General features: G+C 38.9%; 2 protein-coding genes across 2 annotated transcripts in view; one reads left to right on the forward strand and one right to left on the reverse strand.

The window, feature by feature from the left end:
- apobec2a (apolipoprotein B mRNA editing enzyme, catalytic polypeptide-like 2a) overlaps positions 1-18,803 on the forward strand; it is a gene marked incomplete at its 5' end in the record, with an annotated part of 23,136 nt that extends 4,333 nt beyond the window's left edge. The window contains 3 exons of the mRNA XM_084116391.1: positions 12,936-13,209; positions 15,881-16,404; positions 18,019-18,803. Coding sequence (XP_083972517.1) covers positions 12,936-13,209; positions 15,881-16,403 — 797 coding nt within the window. The 3' untranslated portion in view covers position 16,404; positions 18,019-18,803. The remainder of the gene's footprint in view (positions 1-12,935; positions 13,210-15,880; positions 16,405-18,018) is intronic.
- On the reverse strand, positions 5,333-8,927 carry elf3 (E74-like factor 3 (ets domain transcription factor, epithelial-specific)). Its single transcript, XM_084117932.1, has 9 exons — positions 8,792-8,927; positions 8,476-8,589; positions 7,717-7,947; positions 7,483-7,629; positions 7,280-7,390; positions 7,100-7,192; positions 6,743-6,859; positions 6,186-6,381; positions 5,333-6,085 (listed from the first exon to the last, which is right to left on the reverse strand). Exons 2-9 carry the CDS (start codon positions 8,579-8,581, stop codon positions 5,980-5,982), a joined length of 1,107 nt encoding a protein of 368 aa, XP_083974058.1. The 5' UTR covers positions 8,582-8,589; positions 8,792-8,927; the 3' UTR covers positions 5,333-5,979.
- Positions 18,804-18,934: the final 131 nt, after the last annotated feature.

The raw sequence follows: 18,934 nt of genomic DNA on the forward strand, positions 1-18,934 counted from the left end.
AATATAGTTGTCGTTATAGTTATCGTACGCTGGTGTGAACACTAATATAGTTATCGTTATAGTTATCGTACGCTGGTGTGAACACTAATATAGTTATCGTTATAGTTATCATCCGCTGGTGTGGACGCTAATATAGTTATCGTTATAGTTATCGTCCACTGGTGTGAACACTAATATAGTTATCATTATAGTTATCGTACGCTGGTGTGAACACTAATATAGTTATCGTTATAGTTATCGTCCACTGGTGTGAACACTAATATAGTTATCATTATAGTTATCGTCCGCTGGTGTGGATGCTAATATAGTTATCGTTATAGTTATCGTCCACTGGTGTGAACACTAATATAGTTATCATTATAGTTATCGTACGCTGGTGTGAACACTAATATAGTTATCATTATAGTTATCGTACGCTGGTGTGAACACTAATATAGTTATCGTTAGCTGGTGTGAACACTAATATAGTTATCGTTATAGTTATCGTCTGCTGGTGTGAACACTAATATAGTTATCGTTATAGTTATCGTCCGCTGGTGTGAACACTAATATAGTTATCGTTATAGTTATCATCCGCTGGTGTGGACACTAATATAGTTATCGTTATAGTTATCGTACGCTGGTGTGAACACTAATATAGTTATTGTCTGCTGGTGTGAACACTAATATAGTTATCGTTATAGTTATCGTACACTGGTGTGAACACTAATATAGTTATCATTATAGTTATCGTACGCTGGTGTGAACACTAATATAGTTATCGTTAGCTGGTGTGAACACTAATATAGTTATCGTTTTAGTTATCGTCTGCTGGTGTGAACACTAATATAGTTATCGTTATAGTTATCGTCCGCTGGTGTGAACACTAATATAGTTATCGTTATAGTTATCATCCGCTGGTGTGGACACTAATATAGTTATCGTTATAGTTATCGTACGCTGGTGTGAACACTAATATAGTTATTGTCTGCTGGTGTGAACACTAATATAGTTATCGTTATCGTTATCGTCCGCTGGTGTGAACACTAATATAGTTATCGTTATAGTTATCGTACGCTGGTGTGAACACTAATATAGTTATCGTTATAGTTATCATCCGCTGGTGTGAACACTAATATAGTTATCGTTATAGTTATCGTACACTGGTGTGAACACTAATATAGTTATCGTTATAGTTATCGTACGCTGGTGTGAACACTAATATAGTTATCGTTATAGTTATCATCCGCTGGTGTGAACACTAATATAGTTATCGTTATAGTTATCGTACACTGGTGTGAACACTAATATAGTTATCGTTATAGTTATCGTACACTGGTGTGAACACTAATATAGTTATCATTATAGTTATCGTACGCTGGTGTGAACACTAATATAGTTATCGTTATAGTTATCGTACGCTGGTGTGAACACTAATATAGTTATCGTTATAGTTATCATCCGCTGGTGTGGACACTAATATAGTTATCGTTATAGTTATCGTACGCTGGTGTGAACACTATTATAGTTATCGTTATAGTTATCGTACGCTGGTGTGGACGCTAATATAGTTATCGTTATAGTTATCGTACGCTGGTGTGGACGCTAATATAGTTATCATTATAGTTATCGTACGCTGGTGTGAACACTAATATAGTTATCGCTATAGTTATCATCCGCTGGTGTGGACGCTAATATAGTTATCATTATAGTTATCGTACGCTGGTGTGAACACTAATATAGTTATCATTATAGTTATCGTACGCTGGTGTGAACACTAATATAGTTATCGTTATAGTTATCGTACGCTGGTGTGAACACTAATATAGTTATCGTCTGCTGGTGTGGACACTAATATAGTTATCGTTATAGTTATCATCCGCTGGTGTGAACACTAATATAGTTATCGTTATAGTTATCGTACGCTGGTGTGAACACTAATATAGTTATCGTTATAGTTATCGTCCGCTGGTGTGAACACTAATATAGTTATCGTTATAGTTATCGTCCGCTGGTGTGAACACTAATATAGTTATCGTTATAGTTATCATCCGCTGGTGTGGACACTAATATAGTTATCGTTATAGTTATATTCCGCTGGTGTGGACACTAATATAGTTATCGTTATAGTTATCGTCCGCTGGTGTGAACACTAATATAGTTATCGTTATAGTTATCATCCGCTGGTGTGAACACTAATATAGTTATCGTTATAGTTATCGTTCGCTGATGTGGACACTAATATAGTTATCGTTATAGTTATCGTACGCTGGTGTGAACACTAATATAGTTATCGTTATAGTTATCGTACACTGGTGTGAACACTAATATAGTTATCGTTATAGTTATCATCCGCTGGTGTGAACACTAATATAGTTATCGTTATAGTTATCGTTCGCTGATGTGGACACTAATATAGTTATCGTTATAGTTATCGTACGCTGGTGTGAACACTAATATAGTTATAGTTATCGTACACTGGTGTGAACACTAATATAGTTATCGTTATAGTTATCATCCGCTGGTGTGGACACTAATATAGTTATCGTTATAGTTATATTCCGCTGGTGTGGACACTAATATAGTTATCGTTATAGTTATCGTACGCTGGTGTGAACACTAATATAGTTATCGTCTGCTGGTGTGGACACTAATATAGTTATCGTTATAGTTATCATCCGCTGGTGTGAACACTAATATAGTTATCGTTATAGTTATCGTACGCTGGTGTGAACACTAATATAGTTATCGTTATAGTTATCATCCGCTGGTGTGAACACTAATATAGTTATCGTTATAGTTATCGTACGCTGGTGTGAACACTAATATAGTTATCGTTATAGTTATCGTCCGCTGGTGTGAACACTAATATAGTTATCGTTATAGTTATCATCCGCTGGTGTGGACACTAATATAGTTATCGTTATAGTTATCGTCCGCTGGTGTGAACACTAATATAGTTATCGTTATAGTTATCGTTCGCTGATGTGGACACTAATATAGTTATCGTTATAGTTATCATCCGCTGGTGTGAACACTAATATAGTTATCGTTATAGTTATCGTTCGCTGATGTGGACACTAATATAGTTATCGTTATGGTTATCGTTCGCTGGTGTGAACACTAATATAGTTATCGTTATAGTTATCGTCCGCTGGTGTGAACACTAATATAGTTATCGTTATAGTTATATTCCGCTGGTGTGGACACTAATATAGTTATCGTTATAGTTATCGTCCGCTGGTGTGAACACTAATATAGTTATCGTTATAGTTATCGTTCGCTGATGTGGACACTAATATAGTTATCGTTATAGTTATCATCCGCTGGTGTGAACACTAATATAGTTATCGTTATAGTTATCGTTCGCTGATGTGGACACTAATATAGTTATCGTTATGGTTATCGTTCGCTGGTGTGAACACTAATATAGTTATCGTTATAGTTATCGTACGCTGGTGTGGAGCTAATAAAGTTATGGTTATCTTTATAGATTTGTTCTTGGTGTAAACGGGCCTTTAGAAAGCAACTATAAAGCATTTAATGACAACATTATGAAATGACCATGCATGCAATTGTAAGTGTTTTAAAACCTTTTTTCTTGGTTATGTGTACGTTAAGGGAACATTGTATCATTCTTCAAACATTATGGGAATGTTACTTTTGAATGTTCTCTGAACGTTCTGAAACAAGCATAGTAACATTTAAAAAACATTAGATGAACGTCCAACTAAAACATATCAGAAAAGTTTTTGTGCTAGCATTTTGAGAATATCATTGAAGACCAGATAACTGAACAAATGTTCTATTAATGTTACTGGAGGAACGTTTGTTCATAACTTTGAGAGAACCTGTTAGCTGGGGAATGACTATATAAGATTACACCTTTCTCTCGGGCACGGCTTATCAAAAACATTCTTGACCTGAATAATTATTGTTCAGTTTAGACAACAACTCTTTTAGGAGTGTACAGAGAATGTTAGTCATGATAGTCACGGTTCAAACTGACAATCCACCTGATGTTTACAGTGCGCATAGTTTTGTGTATTGTTAAAAAATGAAAATATAACTGCGCACACCTGAAACACGCCTTGAAATGAGGTTATGTGATGCACATATTCATGTTATTGGATCAAGAGCTCATCATCTCTGGGTGACTGGCCACACACACTGAAAACATGACAATGGTGTAAAGATCTCAGAGTGAAACTTCTGCTTTAAGTAACTAGTGATCAAGTCATCTGAGATGGTTAATGAATTGTATTGTAAGATAAGTCCGGTTTAACATGACCAGATTAGCTGTCTCCAATAACCGTAATTCCAGTGTAGTTTGAAGTGTTTTCGAGCTCATGAAAACTCTTTTCTGAGTGTTTTGTGCAGCTCTCACAGGTATTAAATGGTGTTTTATTTCAGACACATGAGATTTTCCAATTCAAATACTATTTACTGCTTTGAATTGGGACGACGGTTCTCTTTCTTGCTTGCTTCAGCTACATCTATTTGCATGTGGGTCCAAAATTCAAATGCAATGTGGCGTATATATGTGTGTGTATTTGAATGCCGGACCTCGAAAAAACAGTCGCATTGTGCTCTAAAATGCAAAACTAAACCTGCTATGAAAAATGAGATTCAGTTCAAGCTAAGGTCGACTGCATCAAATGCGTCGTTTGGAAATTCTAGGCGTGAAAACCAAACAATGACACAAAAATTGGCATTCGGATTCATGTGTGTTTATTTTACAGTTTAAAGTCATCCTAAACATTTGCACACTTAAGTCACGTTTAAAACCGAGCGGCAATGTATATTTTTTTTATAGAATATTTAATTCTTAAGTTTGCATGATTTGAAATGCCAAAAACAGTCTGGTTTTGATAATGGAGACAGGATTAGGTTTGTTTGTGAATAGTTAGTGGTGGTTAATGTGATCCTCTACACCTGTTTGAACTGCTTTTATACGTGCACTAAAAATCACCTGATTCAAACACTTTTTTTTAGACTTCCAACAGCATGAAGATACGTGATGTTTTGGATACATTTCTCTCGCAGTAAAAAAAATCTGCTGAATCATACGGCAAGTGAGATCTTGATTTGCACTGATATTTGACCCACATTTTTAACATGTTTATGCTGGATGGTTGAGATGTGCAATAACTCAAGTAGTGTTCGTCCCATATTCTGTGCAAGCTGTTGCATATCGTGTTGAAATTCATACAGAAGTGTCTCATTTACAACACACCTGTGATCTCTGATAACAAGACTTGAGCAAATATAAAGTAAATGTTGAAATAAGTTTGAGTGGAACGTAGTTCAAGAGGGTGAGGCACCAACTACAAGATAAAAACGCATCAAACGAGAGTTTTCATCAGAAATTTTATTTTAGAAAAGTCTCATACAAAAGAAACAGCAAATATATGCCATACATAATAGTTATAGTATACAATCTGCGAGGGAATCCTCATACACATTATCCAGTGACTTAACAAATCACATAAAAAATTGAGCAGAATCTTCAGTGATATATCTGATTTGTGCTCGATTGACAAGTATTATGAAGAATATATAGTCCTTTTTACATACGTGTGTATATACAGCAAATGTGAACATTACAAAACTTCAAACCACCATCATGTTCTTCGGTCAGTCTGCCCTGACAAACAGTGTTACGCATGAAACTTCATTTCCCAATACCAAAGAGGCTTTACAAAGCTTTACATTCTCTCACAGTTCAACCATTGTGTAGAACATGTGTTTACAGAGTCTTTAAGTGGTGTAGCGATACCGTCTGATCCAGGCCACGCCCGCGCGCCAATCCAACCAGACAAGCCCCACTATACAATTTTTACCGGTTCATAAAACCTACTTTAGCCAAAACACTGGCTTACAGTTTCTGTGAAACCTTTTCCCTCTGGGAAGAGTGTGTTTCTAAAGCGAGGATCTTTAATCTTCAAGCCCATTAAGCCGGAGACCAAAACCTCTACGTTTGACTAGAAGCGACTCTCTTTAGTATCCGGTCTCCTCCACTCTCCAACCGGTGGAGTTCTTCCCGAACTTGTAGACGAGCCTGCGTCCATCAACCCTCTCCAGAATCTCTCGCTTGTAGTAATACCTGTGGGAAAGAGCAAGAGTTTCAATTATTCCTCGATCCCAGACACAGAGACAAATCCCACCCTCCCCAAAACCCTTGATCCCAGGATTGAGTCCTTTACCTCATGGCTCTACTGAGCTTCTCGTACGTCATGCTGCTGTTCTTCTTCTTCTGTCCCCAAAGCTGAGCAACCGCTTCGGACTTGAGGAACTTGAATACGCCATCCCTTCGGTCCTCCCACTTCATCAGACCCTGGTTCTGCTCCGGGTGAATCAGGATATCTCTGATAAACTCCCAAAGGTGGGTTCCTCTTGGAGCTGCAATTAAAGTCCTGTTAGACTCTTGTCACACTTGATCTCCACATCAGGTCCCAGCAAGCAATTTTGCGTTTAAAAGACGTGTAATAGCCGCCCAAACACTGCTCAGACGTCTAAAACAAGGCAAAATTTGGGCTGTCAGTGAAAATTTAATAGACGTCTAAACCGTAGCCCAAGAATAGACTAGTCATCAATTAGATAAAGAAATGAAATGAAGTCATTAGTCTGTCTTGAGATTTGGTTTAGACGTCTATTAAATTTTCACTGACAGCCCAAATTTTGCCTTGTTTTAGAAGTCTTTTAAACGGCTTGCTGGGATGTTTGCTGGGGTACGTCTTTAAATAGAGTTTTGCGTACTCACCGTGTTTGCTCTTTTTGGACTGAATAAAGTGTTCGTATCCCTCATTATCCCTGGGCTTTGGAGGGCGTCCTCTACCTCTCTTCTGGCTCTTTCCAGGCTCTTGTTTTACAGTGATCTCTGTGGAAAAGGAAGCATTCAAATGTTAGACATCTACCTCTTGGATCATTCGGGGTTCTGTCCCTTCATCATCCCAGCTATCGACAGCTCCTCGAGAACCACCTTCCTGCAGAGTTTAGAGTTTAGTTTCAACCTGTCAGGTAATCCTGAAGACCTTGATTAGCTGGTTCAGGTGTGTTTGACTAGCCTCTGCAGGTTGATAGGCCTCGAGGAGCGAGGTTGAGCTTCGAAGGAACTTACTTGAGCTAACGGAGAAAGGTATCTCTGAGTTTTCAGGGTCTGAATCGCTGCTGCTGCTGCTGGACTCGGGTGAGCTCGGGTTCAGAAAGCTGCCTGAAGAGGACGAAAACAAAGAGTTTAGACTTCAGGATGTTCCTTGAAAGAGTTAATTGTTCATTCGAGTTTAGTGCAGATGCGTACCAGCGTGGGAACTCTGGAAACTCTCGGTTAGGGAGTCGTATCCGTGGTCGCTCTCTGGAGTCAGCTGGTTGGTGTACTCGTCGAAGTAACTGTATTTTGTCTCTGAATTGTCTGCGGAAACAGAATTACTTTATTGTTTCCAGTTCAGGCAAGTTGGTGCTGCTCACTATGGATTGGGTTTAAAGGTCAGAAAGTGGACTCACCTGTTGGGATTGAGCTTTGAACCACCACGGTTTCCAGCAGAGGTCCGAGGTTTGGTCCGTGCATGAAGGGAAACGAGTCATGAAGGATGTTTTCCAGTATATCTAATTCAGATTCGCTTAGAACGGTGTTCTCAGACAAGTCATTAGCTGTAGATACAAGCAAATCAAGGTTGTTAATGCATTCCCAAGGGGTTCAACTTCCAAAAAAAGGGTTCGGTTAAACAAGTCACTCACCATATCTGGCTTTTAGGTTCTCTAGGTTCTGGTGAAGCCGTCCACCAAACCTCTGTCCAAACATGCCCAGCAGTGTTTCTTTAGACGTGGCACACAATGTGAGCCCGTCCATGTCGCAGTAGTTCATATTCAGAAGACTCGCATCAAACCGGCTCTCCTCCACGTGAAAGCCGATCCACTCCAGGACGTTCTGCCTGGTCCACATTTGCGGGTTGACCTGGTCCCAGGGGCCTGCCGGAGAACAGGTTTAAAGTACGTTTAGTTTCGTTCAGTCACAGATCTAACAATAGAAGAACGCTTTACTGTCTCCAGGGCCGGAGCTTCTGTTGTGTGTTTAACTATCTGTTGTGTTGACACCCCCCCGTCGGGTTTTGATCACAGTGTCAACACTGCCAAAAGCCGTAAAGAAAGCATTCCTGCGCGCCAAGTTAAACATTGCTCGGGTTAATGATTTTAAGAGTCAGAAACTGAGGTCAGACTGCAGGGAGGAGAGATTATCGGCACGTCTGGGCTTTGGTTGAGTGATAGGAAGCATCCCGTAACATTAGTCAAGTCAATATAGATTGTCTCAAAGCAGCTTTACAGTGATAACAGGAGATTACAGTAACAGAGATTGTTTAGGCTTTACAGCAGCTCTAGAATAAAGTTATTGTCCAGATAAAGTTAGTTTTCGATTGATTCACTTCCGTTGAAAAGATCATTAGTTATTAACCGCTAAGAAGGATGAAGAAGGATCTGAAAGGGATGTCAAGAACTTACCCATTGAGTTGCTGTTGAAGTTGATCATGCTCAAGTGTGGCTGCGGCTCAGGGTACAAGTTGGCATTCGCGTTGTTGAGAATTAGACTGAGTTCGCTTGACGCCATTGTGAATTCTGCAAGATGCAAAAAAATACCCATGTAACTTCACATCCCCAACCGTGCAAATCAAAAATACAGTAATCAACATTTGAAGTGAATCAAAACCTGTCATCAAAAGTTATACATGAATTTTGTTTGAATCCGAAATCCAATCCACTTCAAATGTTAAATGTTCTGAATTCAAAATCGCTTGTAACTTTTCAAAGGCGAGTTTACCTGTCGTGTTAGCCAGATGTAAGTTTGGTTTCCAGATAAAATCCCAGTGTAAGTGCTGTTAAGTAATAATCCAGTCGTCTTTATGCGTGTTTATCATAAGTGGTTCAGTGCTGAGAGGATCTGAAGGCTTTCTGATGCACCTGCAGCTCCTGAAACACATTTATAGTGTGCTGGAGGAGGCGTGTCCAGGTGAGCATGTTCTCCTGGGAGGGGGAATTCCAGCGAACATCTCTCTCTCTTTCTCGCTCGGCCACTCAACCCTTTTTCCTGACAATAGCTCTTCAGACCTTGATACGTGAACTTGAAACATGACAACGCAGCTAACATACATTCAGAGATAAACGCGAGCAAATAATGTGACACTGGCACTCTTTACAGGGCAATTCACACTCACACACACTCATACCCACACAAACACACGTACACACACACACTCACACACACACTCTCTCTCTCTCTCTCACACACACACACATACAAACACACATACACTCTGTCTCTCTCTCACACACACACACACACACAAACACACACGCTCAGCTAGACCTGGAGGGATGAAGTCATTTCTGTCAATATTTACCGTCGCTATATGTGTGTAACTTTATAACAGGTTTCGGTTTGCTGCAGGACTGGCTGGTGTGTGTGTGTGTGTGTTTGCTCTGTCTCTCTCACACACGGCTGAGTGCTGTAGTAGATGTAGGTGATGGTAAACATTATTCTGTTGTTGTGCGTGAAGATCATGATCAGCGAGCGAGTGATGTTTTTACTCCATAACTGAAGCGATTCATTGTTTTTGTTCATGTGTTTTACTGCGGTACTCAGAGTAAAAACACCATGTGTGAATGGGTTTCATGCAAATGCATGTTTGCACTTTTCTCTTTCTATTTTTACGCAATTCGTCACTAAAAATAGCAGTTGATCATGTGATGTACGTGATCCATTTTTAGGTTTTTCCATCGCATTTCCCTCTCATGCAGGTCTTTTTCCTCCTCCTCGACGTCACGTGATGAAGAAACGATGTCTAGGAATGCGAGTGAACAGGTTTGAGTGAAGATGAATAAGCGGAGGCGTCTACCTCCCCCCCCCCCATCTCTCTACCCCCCCTCTCTACCTCTCTCTCTCTCTACCTCTACCTCCCCCCCATCTCTCTACCCCCCCCTCTCTACCCCCCCTCTCTACCTCTCTCTCTCTCTCTACCTCTACCTCTCCCCCCATCTCTCTACCCCCCCTCTCTACCTCTCTCTCTCTCTACCTCTACCTCTCCCCCCCATCTCTCTACCCTCCCCCCCTCTCTCTACCCCCCCCTCTCTACCTCCCCCCCTCTCTCTACCCCCCCCCTATCTACCCCCCCACCTCTCTCTCTCTCTACCTCTACCTCTCTCTACCCCCCCACCTCTCTCTCTCTCTCTACCTCTACCTCTAATAGAGGGGATAATATAAATCAATTATTTTATTCATCAAGGTTGCATCAAGTTACAGTAAAGACATTCATAATGTTACATCAAAGAATCCTGATTTTTTTTACACAACATGATAATAATAATGAATGTCTCTTAAACATCAAATCATCATTTTAGAATGATTTCTGAAGGATCATGTGATCATGTTGTTGCTGTTTTTCTAAATAAATGCAGCCTTAATAAACTTTTAACATTAAGAATGTTAGCGATTAAAAACTTTCGGCTGGTAGTGTGTGTCCATGTGTTTTTTCCAGAGAATACGTGCAGCTGCAAATGTGATCATATAAAAACGCTCTTTGTCTTCAGACTTAAGATGTTGATGATTTCTACAGAAGGCGAGATAAGATCATAAATAAATAATCACCTGTGTGTGGGAGAGAGAGAGAGAGAGAGAGAGAATTAGATCAGCATTACAAAGGTCATATTTTAAAAGGTCACATTTAACGCATGTATTTAAATGCATAAATGCTCTCATGATGCTCAGGCTATACTTTAGTGACAAAAAAGGACGAATTAAAGAAAAAAAAATATGATTCATAAATAGTTAAAAAAAAGTTTAAAGGTGGTCTGAAGCCATTATGATTAACTTTATACATAAATATGGATGCACTGCAGATTACATCATGCTTTATTTTCACATAAAGTTGTCCACAAAGGGTTCGGTTTGGGTTGTTATCCTAATAAGCTTGAAGTAAATCATTGGGAAGTCCCTGTGTCAGTGTGTTGTGCTCAGCTCGGGGTCTGAGCTGTTATATATTCACCACATCTAGTTCAACATGAAGGTCAGTGTGATGGAGAGGAATTCCTTCTGTTATTAACTCCATTGATCGGTTAGTTGAGGTTAAAGCTTCACACGCTCAAACGCCATCAGTGTGAGACTCCTGCCACCATCTGGACACATCCGGGAACTACAACTACAACAAAAAAGTAACATCAGGATTTTTTTGGACATGTTCCTTGGTATATATATATTTTTTTAAACTTACATAAAAGTAGCCTACCAGAAAGTAGCCTATCAATGTTGCTACCATAATTTTTTTTTTTTTACATTAGCGTGATATTATTGGAAATACCCTGGCATGCCATGCAAATACCATGGTACATGAATTTAGGTATCAATAGGCTAGATCAGGGGATTTTAGATGCCACCGGCTTCCATACATGATCATTCTCATGCGAGGGACCATCAAACTAAAATTCAAAAGGTATAGCGTTTTTTCATATAAACTATTTGTACAATATTAGCCTATTTAGAAAATATTTAGGCTAAAGTGTTTTTCTACCCATTTAAGTTATTATATTCCATTTTACACACACACACACACACACACACCACATAAGTACGAGAACGGTTCTGAGGTAAAATCGCCAACTCGCGGCTAGAGACTCCGTGTTGTTTGAACTATTTCTGGCGTTCCCACTGCTTTTATTCACATCACATACGCGTGCTTCACAAGATTTTTTAACTGTCTCGATTAGCCTACAGAAAACAAAGCCCTAAGCGTGAACAATAGCGATCTCGTCTGTAGTCGAGACAAACACTTCACCATGAGCGTGTCTGGTTTACGACGACACACTGCCTCTGTTTAATGCTGTTTTCATCACCTCAGGAGAAGAGAATGACAGCTTTTATAAAAGAATTATTGACAAAAGTTTATCAGGTAAAGCGCGCGCCTCACGCCCACACGTAGATTTTTGTTCGTAATGACGTCACACCAGTTCGTTCCTTCATATTTCCATTAGGCTGCTTAAAATAAAATAAGCTACATGTTAGCTGTTATATATATATATATATATATATATATATATATATATATATATATATACTCCAACTTGATTTATTTAACTAAAACTGTATAAAAACAATTAAAAACAAAAATTAACTACTAAAACTTAGTAAATAAAAAAATACAGCTAATTCAAATCAATAAAAAATTATCTCAATGATAAAATAACCCTGATCCGAGGCAAAGTTAATACTTTCGAACGTAAATCTCTTTAGCAATGAACGTTTGAGCGATAAAAGATTCCTGATTTGGTTTTGCACCGCAGACAGATGTTATCGGATGGGTTATTAACCCTAACCCTAACAGATGTTATCGGACAGATAATATTTGTATCAGTTGATTCGGTGTGAGTTACAATATACTAGTCAAAGGAGTTCTGTTTAATGACATATTTTCAGTGTGTTAATAGTGCGTTAATAAAAACATTAATGACCCAGCTAACAGTGAACGTTCGAGAACATTCTAAAGTAACGTTTCCGTAATGTTTGAAGAATGATGCAATGAAATGTTCCTTAATGTTCACATGACCAAGAAAAACATTAAGATTTTCAATGTCCAGGTAACATTCAGAAATAATGTTTCCATAACTTAATGGGAACACTAGCAAAAGTATTTTTCTTATATTTGAGCTTCTTCTTTGCTTATATTGGAGTTCTGGATATTAATCAACCAACTTCATAATGCTTTTACTTCACTATGCACTTTCACTTCACAACAACAACAGAAATCTGTCTGATATTCGAGAAAGAAAAGCCCAACTTTTGATGCTGTATATCCTGTGTAAGATTTCGTTTATCTATCACCTCTATGGCCAGGAGGTCTTTTAATAGAACAGACCGACAGCTGCACACACACACACACACACACACACACTCTAGTGCTGTTATAAATACTGAGGTGTGTGTGTGTGTGTGTGTTTAGTTTCAGATATGGCCGACAGAAAGAGCAGCAGTGGCGTCGGCTCTCGTCAGACCGTAAAGAGGAAAGAAAGAGCAGAAAATGAGGCAAAGAAAGAGGAGAAGCCTCCTAAAGAAGGAGAGAAACCTGAGGTGAATGGAAAGAAGGAGCAGGTGGAGAACGGAGAGGCCGGTGCCGGTGCCGAGAACGGAGCCGAGGCCAACGGAGAGAAACCGGAGCCGATGGAGCTGCCACCGTTCGAGATCATCACCGGGTGAGTCTGGAAACCCTCGACAGAACATCAGACGAGCAGAAAACACTTCATGTACAACAGGAGAGGTTTAGGTCGACCTTATCACTGTGCGAAGACAGAAAACATCTTTATTGGTTCTTTATTGGCATCAGTGGTTCCATGAAGAATCCATAGAACTGTTCCATTGCACAAAAGCTTCTTCAGATTATTAAAATGTTCTTCACACTTATAGAAAAAAATGGTTCTTTTTAAGAATTGATGTTGAACAGGCCAACATTTAAATCACACTTTTGCTCACAAACTTGCTGAATCACAATCGGTCACATGATATGCGAGAACCAATGGTGTTAATGCCTTCTAGCGGAGTGTGTGAATCTACACAAACACCAATGGCAAAGATTTTCAGGGAATAAATGAATAATTATGGGTCTGTTCCATCTTGTGACTTCAGAAGACTTGGAATACACTGATGAAGAACCTTTAACAACCATGGAACAACTTAAAGAGTGGAAAAGGGTTATTTATATTATTAAGGGAACGAACGGAGCACTGAAAGTTTCTTTGGGGAGCCAAACATGGTAGTGTTTCTACAGAGCATATCTGTGGATCTGCTGGGAAATGCGTGAACGTTTGGGTTGAAAGCTTGTGTAGAGCAGAAAAATCCAACCCAACCCCCACTAAGGTCGATCCTGACAGGCGGTGATGTGTCTCGCTGTCTGCTGTGTGTTATCTAAAGAACACACTCTTAAAAATAACGCTAGAATATCCATCTGGTGCTTTAAAGAATCCGGACACCAAAACACCAATCTGAAGAACCTGAAGCGCCAAGAAGTTTACTACACTCTGAAAAATGCTGGGTTGTTTTAACCCAATTTCAGGTCAAAAATGGACAACCCCAAATGTGGGGTTAAAAATGTAATTTCATTTCAAATTTAACCCAATGGCTGGGTTTGTCCATATTTGACCCAATTTTTGGTTGAAACAAACCAGCATTTTTTAGAGTGTAGTCTTTAACAGACCCAACTTAATGATAATGACTCTTGAGTGAACCTTGAGAACCATTGAAGAACCTTTTTGATGAAGTCCATTAGATTTCTCAATTACATCTAAAATAGCCTAAAATTTGCTAAGAGAAATAAAAACAGACCCAAATGTGTCAGTAGTGTTCATCCAGAGCTGCAAAATGAATGTGGATGTTGATAAATATATTCATATATTTTTTAATTGGTATCTAAAGCACAGCTGAGATATTTAAGAGACAATTGCTGGATTTCTAAAGGGTTAAATGGATATTTGCATTTCCGAATCCGTTTAAGAATCCAAGCGTGTTTGATAACGCTGATGAGTTTGATTCTGTCGACACATTAAAGCTGTGAATTGTTGTGGATCATCTACTAGCAGGTGCTCATCAAAGATCAGCCAGGTTCATCTGGCAGCAAACACACACAATGCCTCCAAACCACAGCATCTCACGACACACAGGGTTCTGTATATGGGTCAGACTCTGCTGAGGGTATTTATAACCCCGACAGCCCTTCCATCTGTCAGCCTGTGAAGGAGCTGTGTAAACCCACCACAGAGCCCCCCGCCGAGGCCAAAGACTGGGGAATAATACAGCCGAGACGCACATTTGACCTGTTAACTGGAAAAGTTCACCCCGCTTTTGGAGCGTAGCATGAACTTCACTGGTTGTAAATTATGAAAGCTTTGGAATACAGACCTAAGGTTGGTTCTTTTTAAAGAGACACTCAGCAGATTATTGCAGAAGTCGAAGAACATCAAAAAATGAAATTGTAAAAAGGTTAGTTTAGCGTAAAGCAAATGTACCGCACTCTAAAAAACACTGGGTTAAAAACAACCCAATTTGGGTTGTTTTCAATCCAAGGGCTGGGTAGATATAGGACAGAACACATGTTGGGTTAATTTGACCCAGCAAATTGGGTTCTTTGCTTAACCCAGCATACTGGGTTGATTCATTTTTACTAAAGTTCATACATGAATTAATGTTTACGGATTAACTTAAAATTTTATACAAAAATACTGGTTTGCAACTTTGCATGATAATTCCTTTATTTTCTATCATATTTTACATTGTAGCATTTCTATAAAGTTTTGAATACATATTGCATACATTTAAGCTTGTTTAAGAAATATTGGAAGTAAGAATTAAACATTTATAAGTAGTTCAAGTGTAATCGACCAGTCTCTGTTGTCCCGTTTCCACGGTAACGGCGCTGGATCTCGCTGGACCGCCGCGCTGCGTTTCACTCGTAGCCGAAATACGCTGTGACAGGGTTGTTTTGTTTTGTGACAGGATTGGATTGTTGCGTCTGACCCAGGATCTGGGTAACACAAAAACTACCCAAACATTGGGTTGTTACGTCTGACCCAGGTGCAGGGTAACACAACTACACAAACACTGAAAAAATAACCCAAAAGGCTCAACCCAAGATTTTTTAGAGTGTGAACTAAACATGTTGTATTTTACACAAAGTACATATTTTACAAAATAACCTGGACTCTAAAACTACTAGAAAATCGAGCTGTGTTCCAAATTTGAAGTTGATATCACAAAAATCAAGCCACTAAATGATTTCACAAGAATCATGCGACTAATCTGAGCGACACACCTTGTGATGTGAAGAGGTTCCAGTGTTCAGGTCTTGAATTCACCCGCTTTATCTGCCCACAGGGATCGCATTGACCCGTTCTTCTACAAGTTCCAGTTCAAGAACGTCGAGTACTCGTCCGGCCGCAATAAAACCTTCTTGTGTTACCTGGTGGACCAGGGCTCGGACGGCCTCCTCCGCGGCTACCTCGAGGACGAGCACGCGGGCGCCCACGCCGAGGACGCCTTCTTCCAGCAGGTCCTGCCCAACTACGACCCCGCCTGCAAATACACCATCACCTGGTACATGTCGTCCAGCCCGTGCGCGGCCTGCGCCGGGAAGCTGACGGAGATCCTGAAGGCCAGGAAAAGCGTTCGTCTGGCGATCTTCTCCTCGCGGCTCTTCGATTGGGAGGAGCCTGAGATCCAGACGGGGCTAAAGGCGCTAGCTGCCGCCGGCTGCAAACTGCGCATGATGAAGCCGCTGGATTTCACCTACACCTGGGACACGTTCGTAGAGAACGACGAGGAGCAGCTCACGCTGTGGGAGGACTGCCAGGAGAACTACGAGTACTATCAAGATAAACTGGCCGACATCCTGCAGTGATGTAAGAGAAGATCACTCACATACGACACGCTAGAGCTGCACTGTTAGTCGTTAAAAGATCGCCATCTTGATTAAAACGCCCACACAAACGTATTCCTAAACTACAATGATTCGGCTGTGTCTATTAAACCTTTGACAAGATCTTACCGGAGCATTGAAATCTGTGTTTGCGGTGCCGTTGATCCAGAGAGAGCCGCTGTCATGAATAGATATGAAACAGCTTCACAAACAGTCTTTTCAACCACACAGTAATTCAAATTATCACAGAAGTAAGTTATATAGTTAAGATATAAACACTAATGTCTACGTTAAGTCTATCAAAATAGAGCAAATCACCTATTAAAAGTAACTTTGCGCTTCAAATAACAATAGTATTGATTACTTTGTTACACCAGTAGGTGGCGACAAGTGATTTGTCATTGAATCATTAATTCGAGAGATTTGTTCAAACATGCTGATTCATCCAGTTATGAAACAAGTCTTTATAAATGAGTCATTGAATCATTCACTCAAGTGATTCGTTCAAAAACACTGATTCATCCAGTAAAAAAAAAAAGTGAAATCTTTATGAGTGAGTCATTGAATTATTCATTCAAGAGATTCGTTCAAAAACAGATTCATTCAGTTATGAAACAAGTGAAGTCTTTATTAATGAGTCATCGAATCATTCATTCATTCAAGAAATTTGTTCAAAAACACAGATTCATTCAGTTATGAAACAAGTGAAGTCTTTATTAATGAATCATTGAATCATTCATTAAAAAGATTCATTCAAAAACGCAGATTCATTCAGTAATGAAACAAGTGAAGTCTTTATGAGTGAGTCATTGAATCATTCATTCATTCAAATTTTTAATAGACTGCAGCAATTAACATTTGTCAGAACTTCTAGTAAATGAAATGTTAGTTTGTTTAGTTGTCTGTTCTGAATCGTGATCTCTGTTTAAAACAAAAAACAATCGTGGTTCTCAATTGATCCAGAATCGTGGAGCTCTTCGACACGCATTTCCAAAAAGAAAAATATGTAGCATTCTCCAATACTGACATCGAAGCAGGGTTAATATAGTTAACGAAAACTAAAACCATAAAAACATGTTTGTTACTTGAAATAAAATAACTGTTAACTAAAATCAAATACATTTAAAATATTAATAAAAACAATAATAGTATCCCAGCTAACAAAATATGTTTTAAGAACATTTTGCTAACGTTCCCATTAAGTTATGAAAACATTATTTTTGAATGTTCTTTGGACGTTCAAAACATCCAGTGTTTAATAAACGTTTTTTCTTTTGTTAAGTGAACGTTAAGAGAACATTTCATTGTATCATTCTTCAAACATTATGGAACGTTACTTTAGAATGTTCTCTGAACGTTAAAAAAAAAAAAACGTTAGATGAACGTCAAACACAGTTTGTGTAGTGTGTTATTCTGAACAGTGTGTCCAGAAACGCTCTCGAGTCTGAAATCTCATGTATTGTAGGGATCATTCGATGATTCAGGTCTCGTCTCACTTTCACTTCTAGGTCACGATGTTCTCGGTGACGTTTGATATATTTTAGACTATTCAAACTCTCAATTTGCTAATTAAAGCAAGTGTTTTTATCTTTTGCAGGATAATGAAGCGATAGTCGAAGAGAGAGTGTGTTTGTGTGTGTGAGAGAGAAACCCATGCCAACCTTTCACTTTCTGCATCCACACGCTGAGAGACGTTTAAACATTACTTGTGGTTTCTGCACCGAGAGCCTGAAGTACAAGAATCCTGTCAAACTGATGGATTATTTGTATTCTGCAGTAAGGAGATTTATACTTTTTAATAATTAGTTATGTTTGAATGAAGTCACTGCGTTTTGTTCATCTGTTTTCTTTTCTTTGATGTGACAAAATGTCACATTTCATACTGTTTTATATTCTGAGCCTGTGAACTAGCTTGCAGAAATATGTTCTAAGAACGTTTTGCCAATGTTATTTCTGAATGTTCAAAACATCTAGTTTTTTAAAATGTTTTTTCTTGGTTATGTGAATGTTAAGGAACATCATTCTTCAAACATTATGTGAACGTTACTTTTGAACGTTCTGAAACAATTAGAAACATTTAAACAACATGACGAACATGCGTCAGAAATAAAACGTTTGTCTTTAACTTTGAGAGAACCTTGTCAGAACGTTCTCTGTTAGCTGAGTGGAACTGCAATTTTACTTTATTTATCATTTTATATTCACAAATTCATATTGAGCACTGTAAAATACAGGTAATTCAGGAGTTTTGTATTTATACATTGAAACTTGGGTTGCAGCTGTATATGAAATAGTTGGGCAAGCCATAAATAAATACACTAAATGGGAAACGACCTTCACTGTTGTTAGAAAAACGAATAAAACATGTATTGTTTTGGTTTGCGGTTCTTCTTTTTGTGTATTACAGAAACAAACACATTTACCTCAGCATATTTGAAGCGTCTCAGCTGAAATGAGTTCTGCTATGAACAGCGGTTTACTTAAAAGCATCTTTAATCACACACACATAAGTC

Source organism: Abramis brama, assembly GCF_963993115.1.
Source record: "Abramis brama genome assembly, chromosome: 6".
Lineage (NCBI taxonomy): Eukaryota > Metazoa > Chordata > Actinopteri > Cypriniformes > Leuciscidae > Abramis > Abramis brama.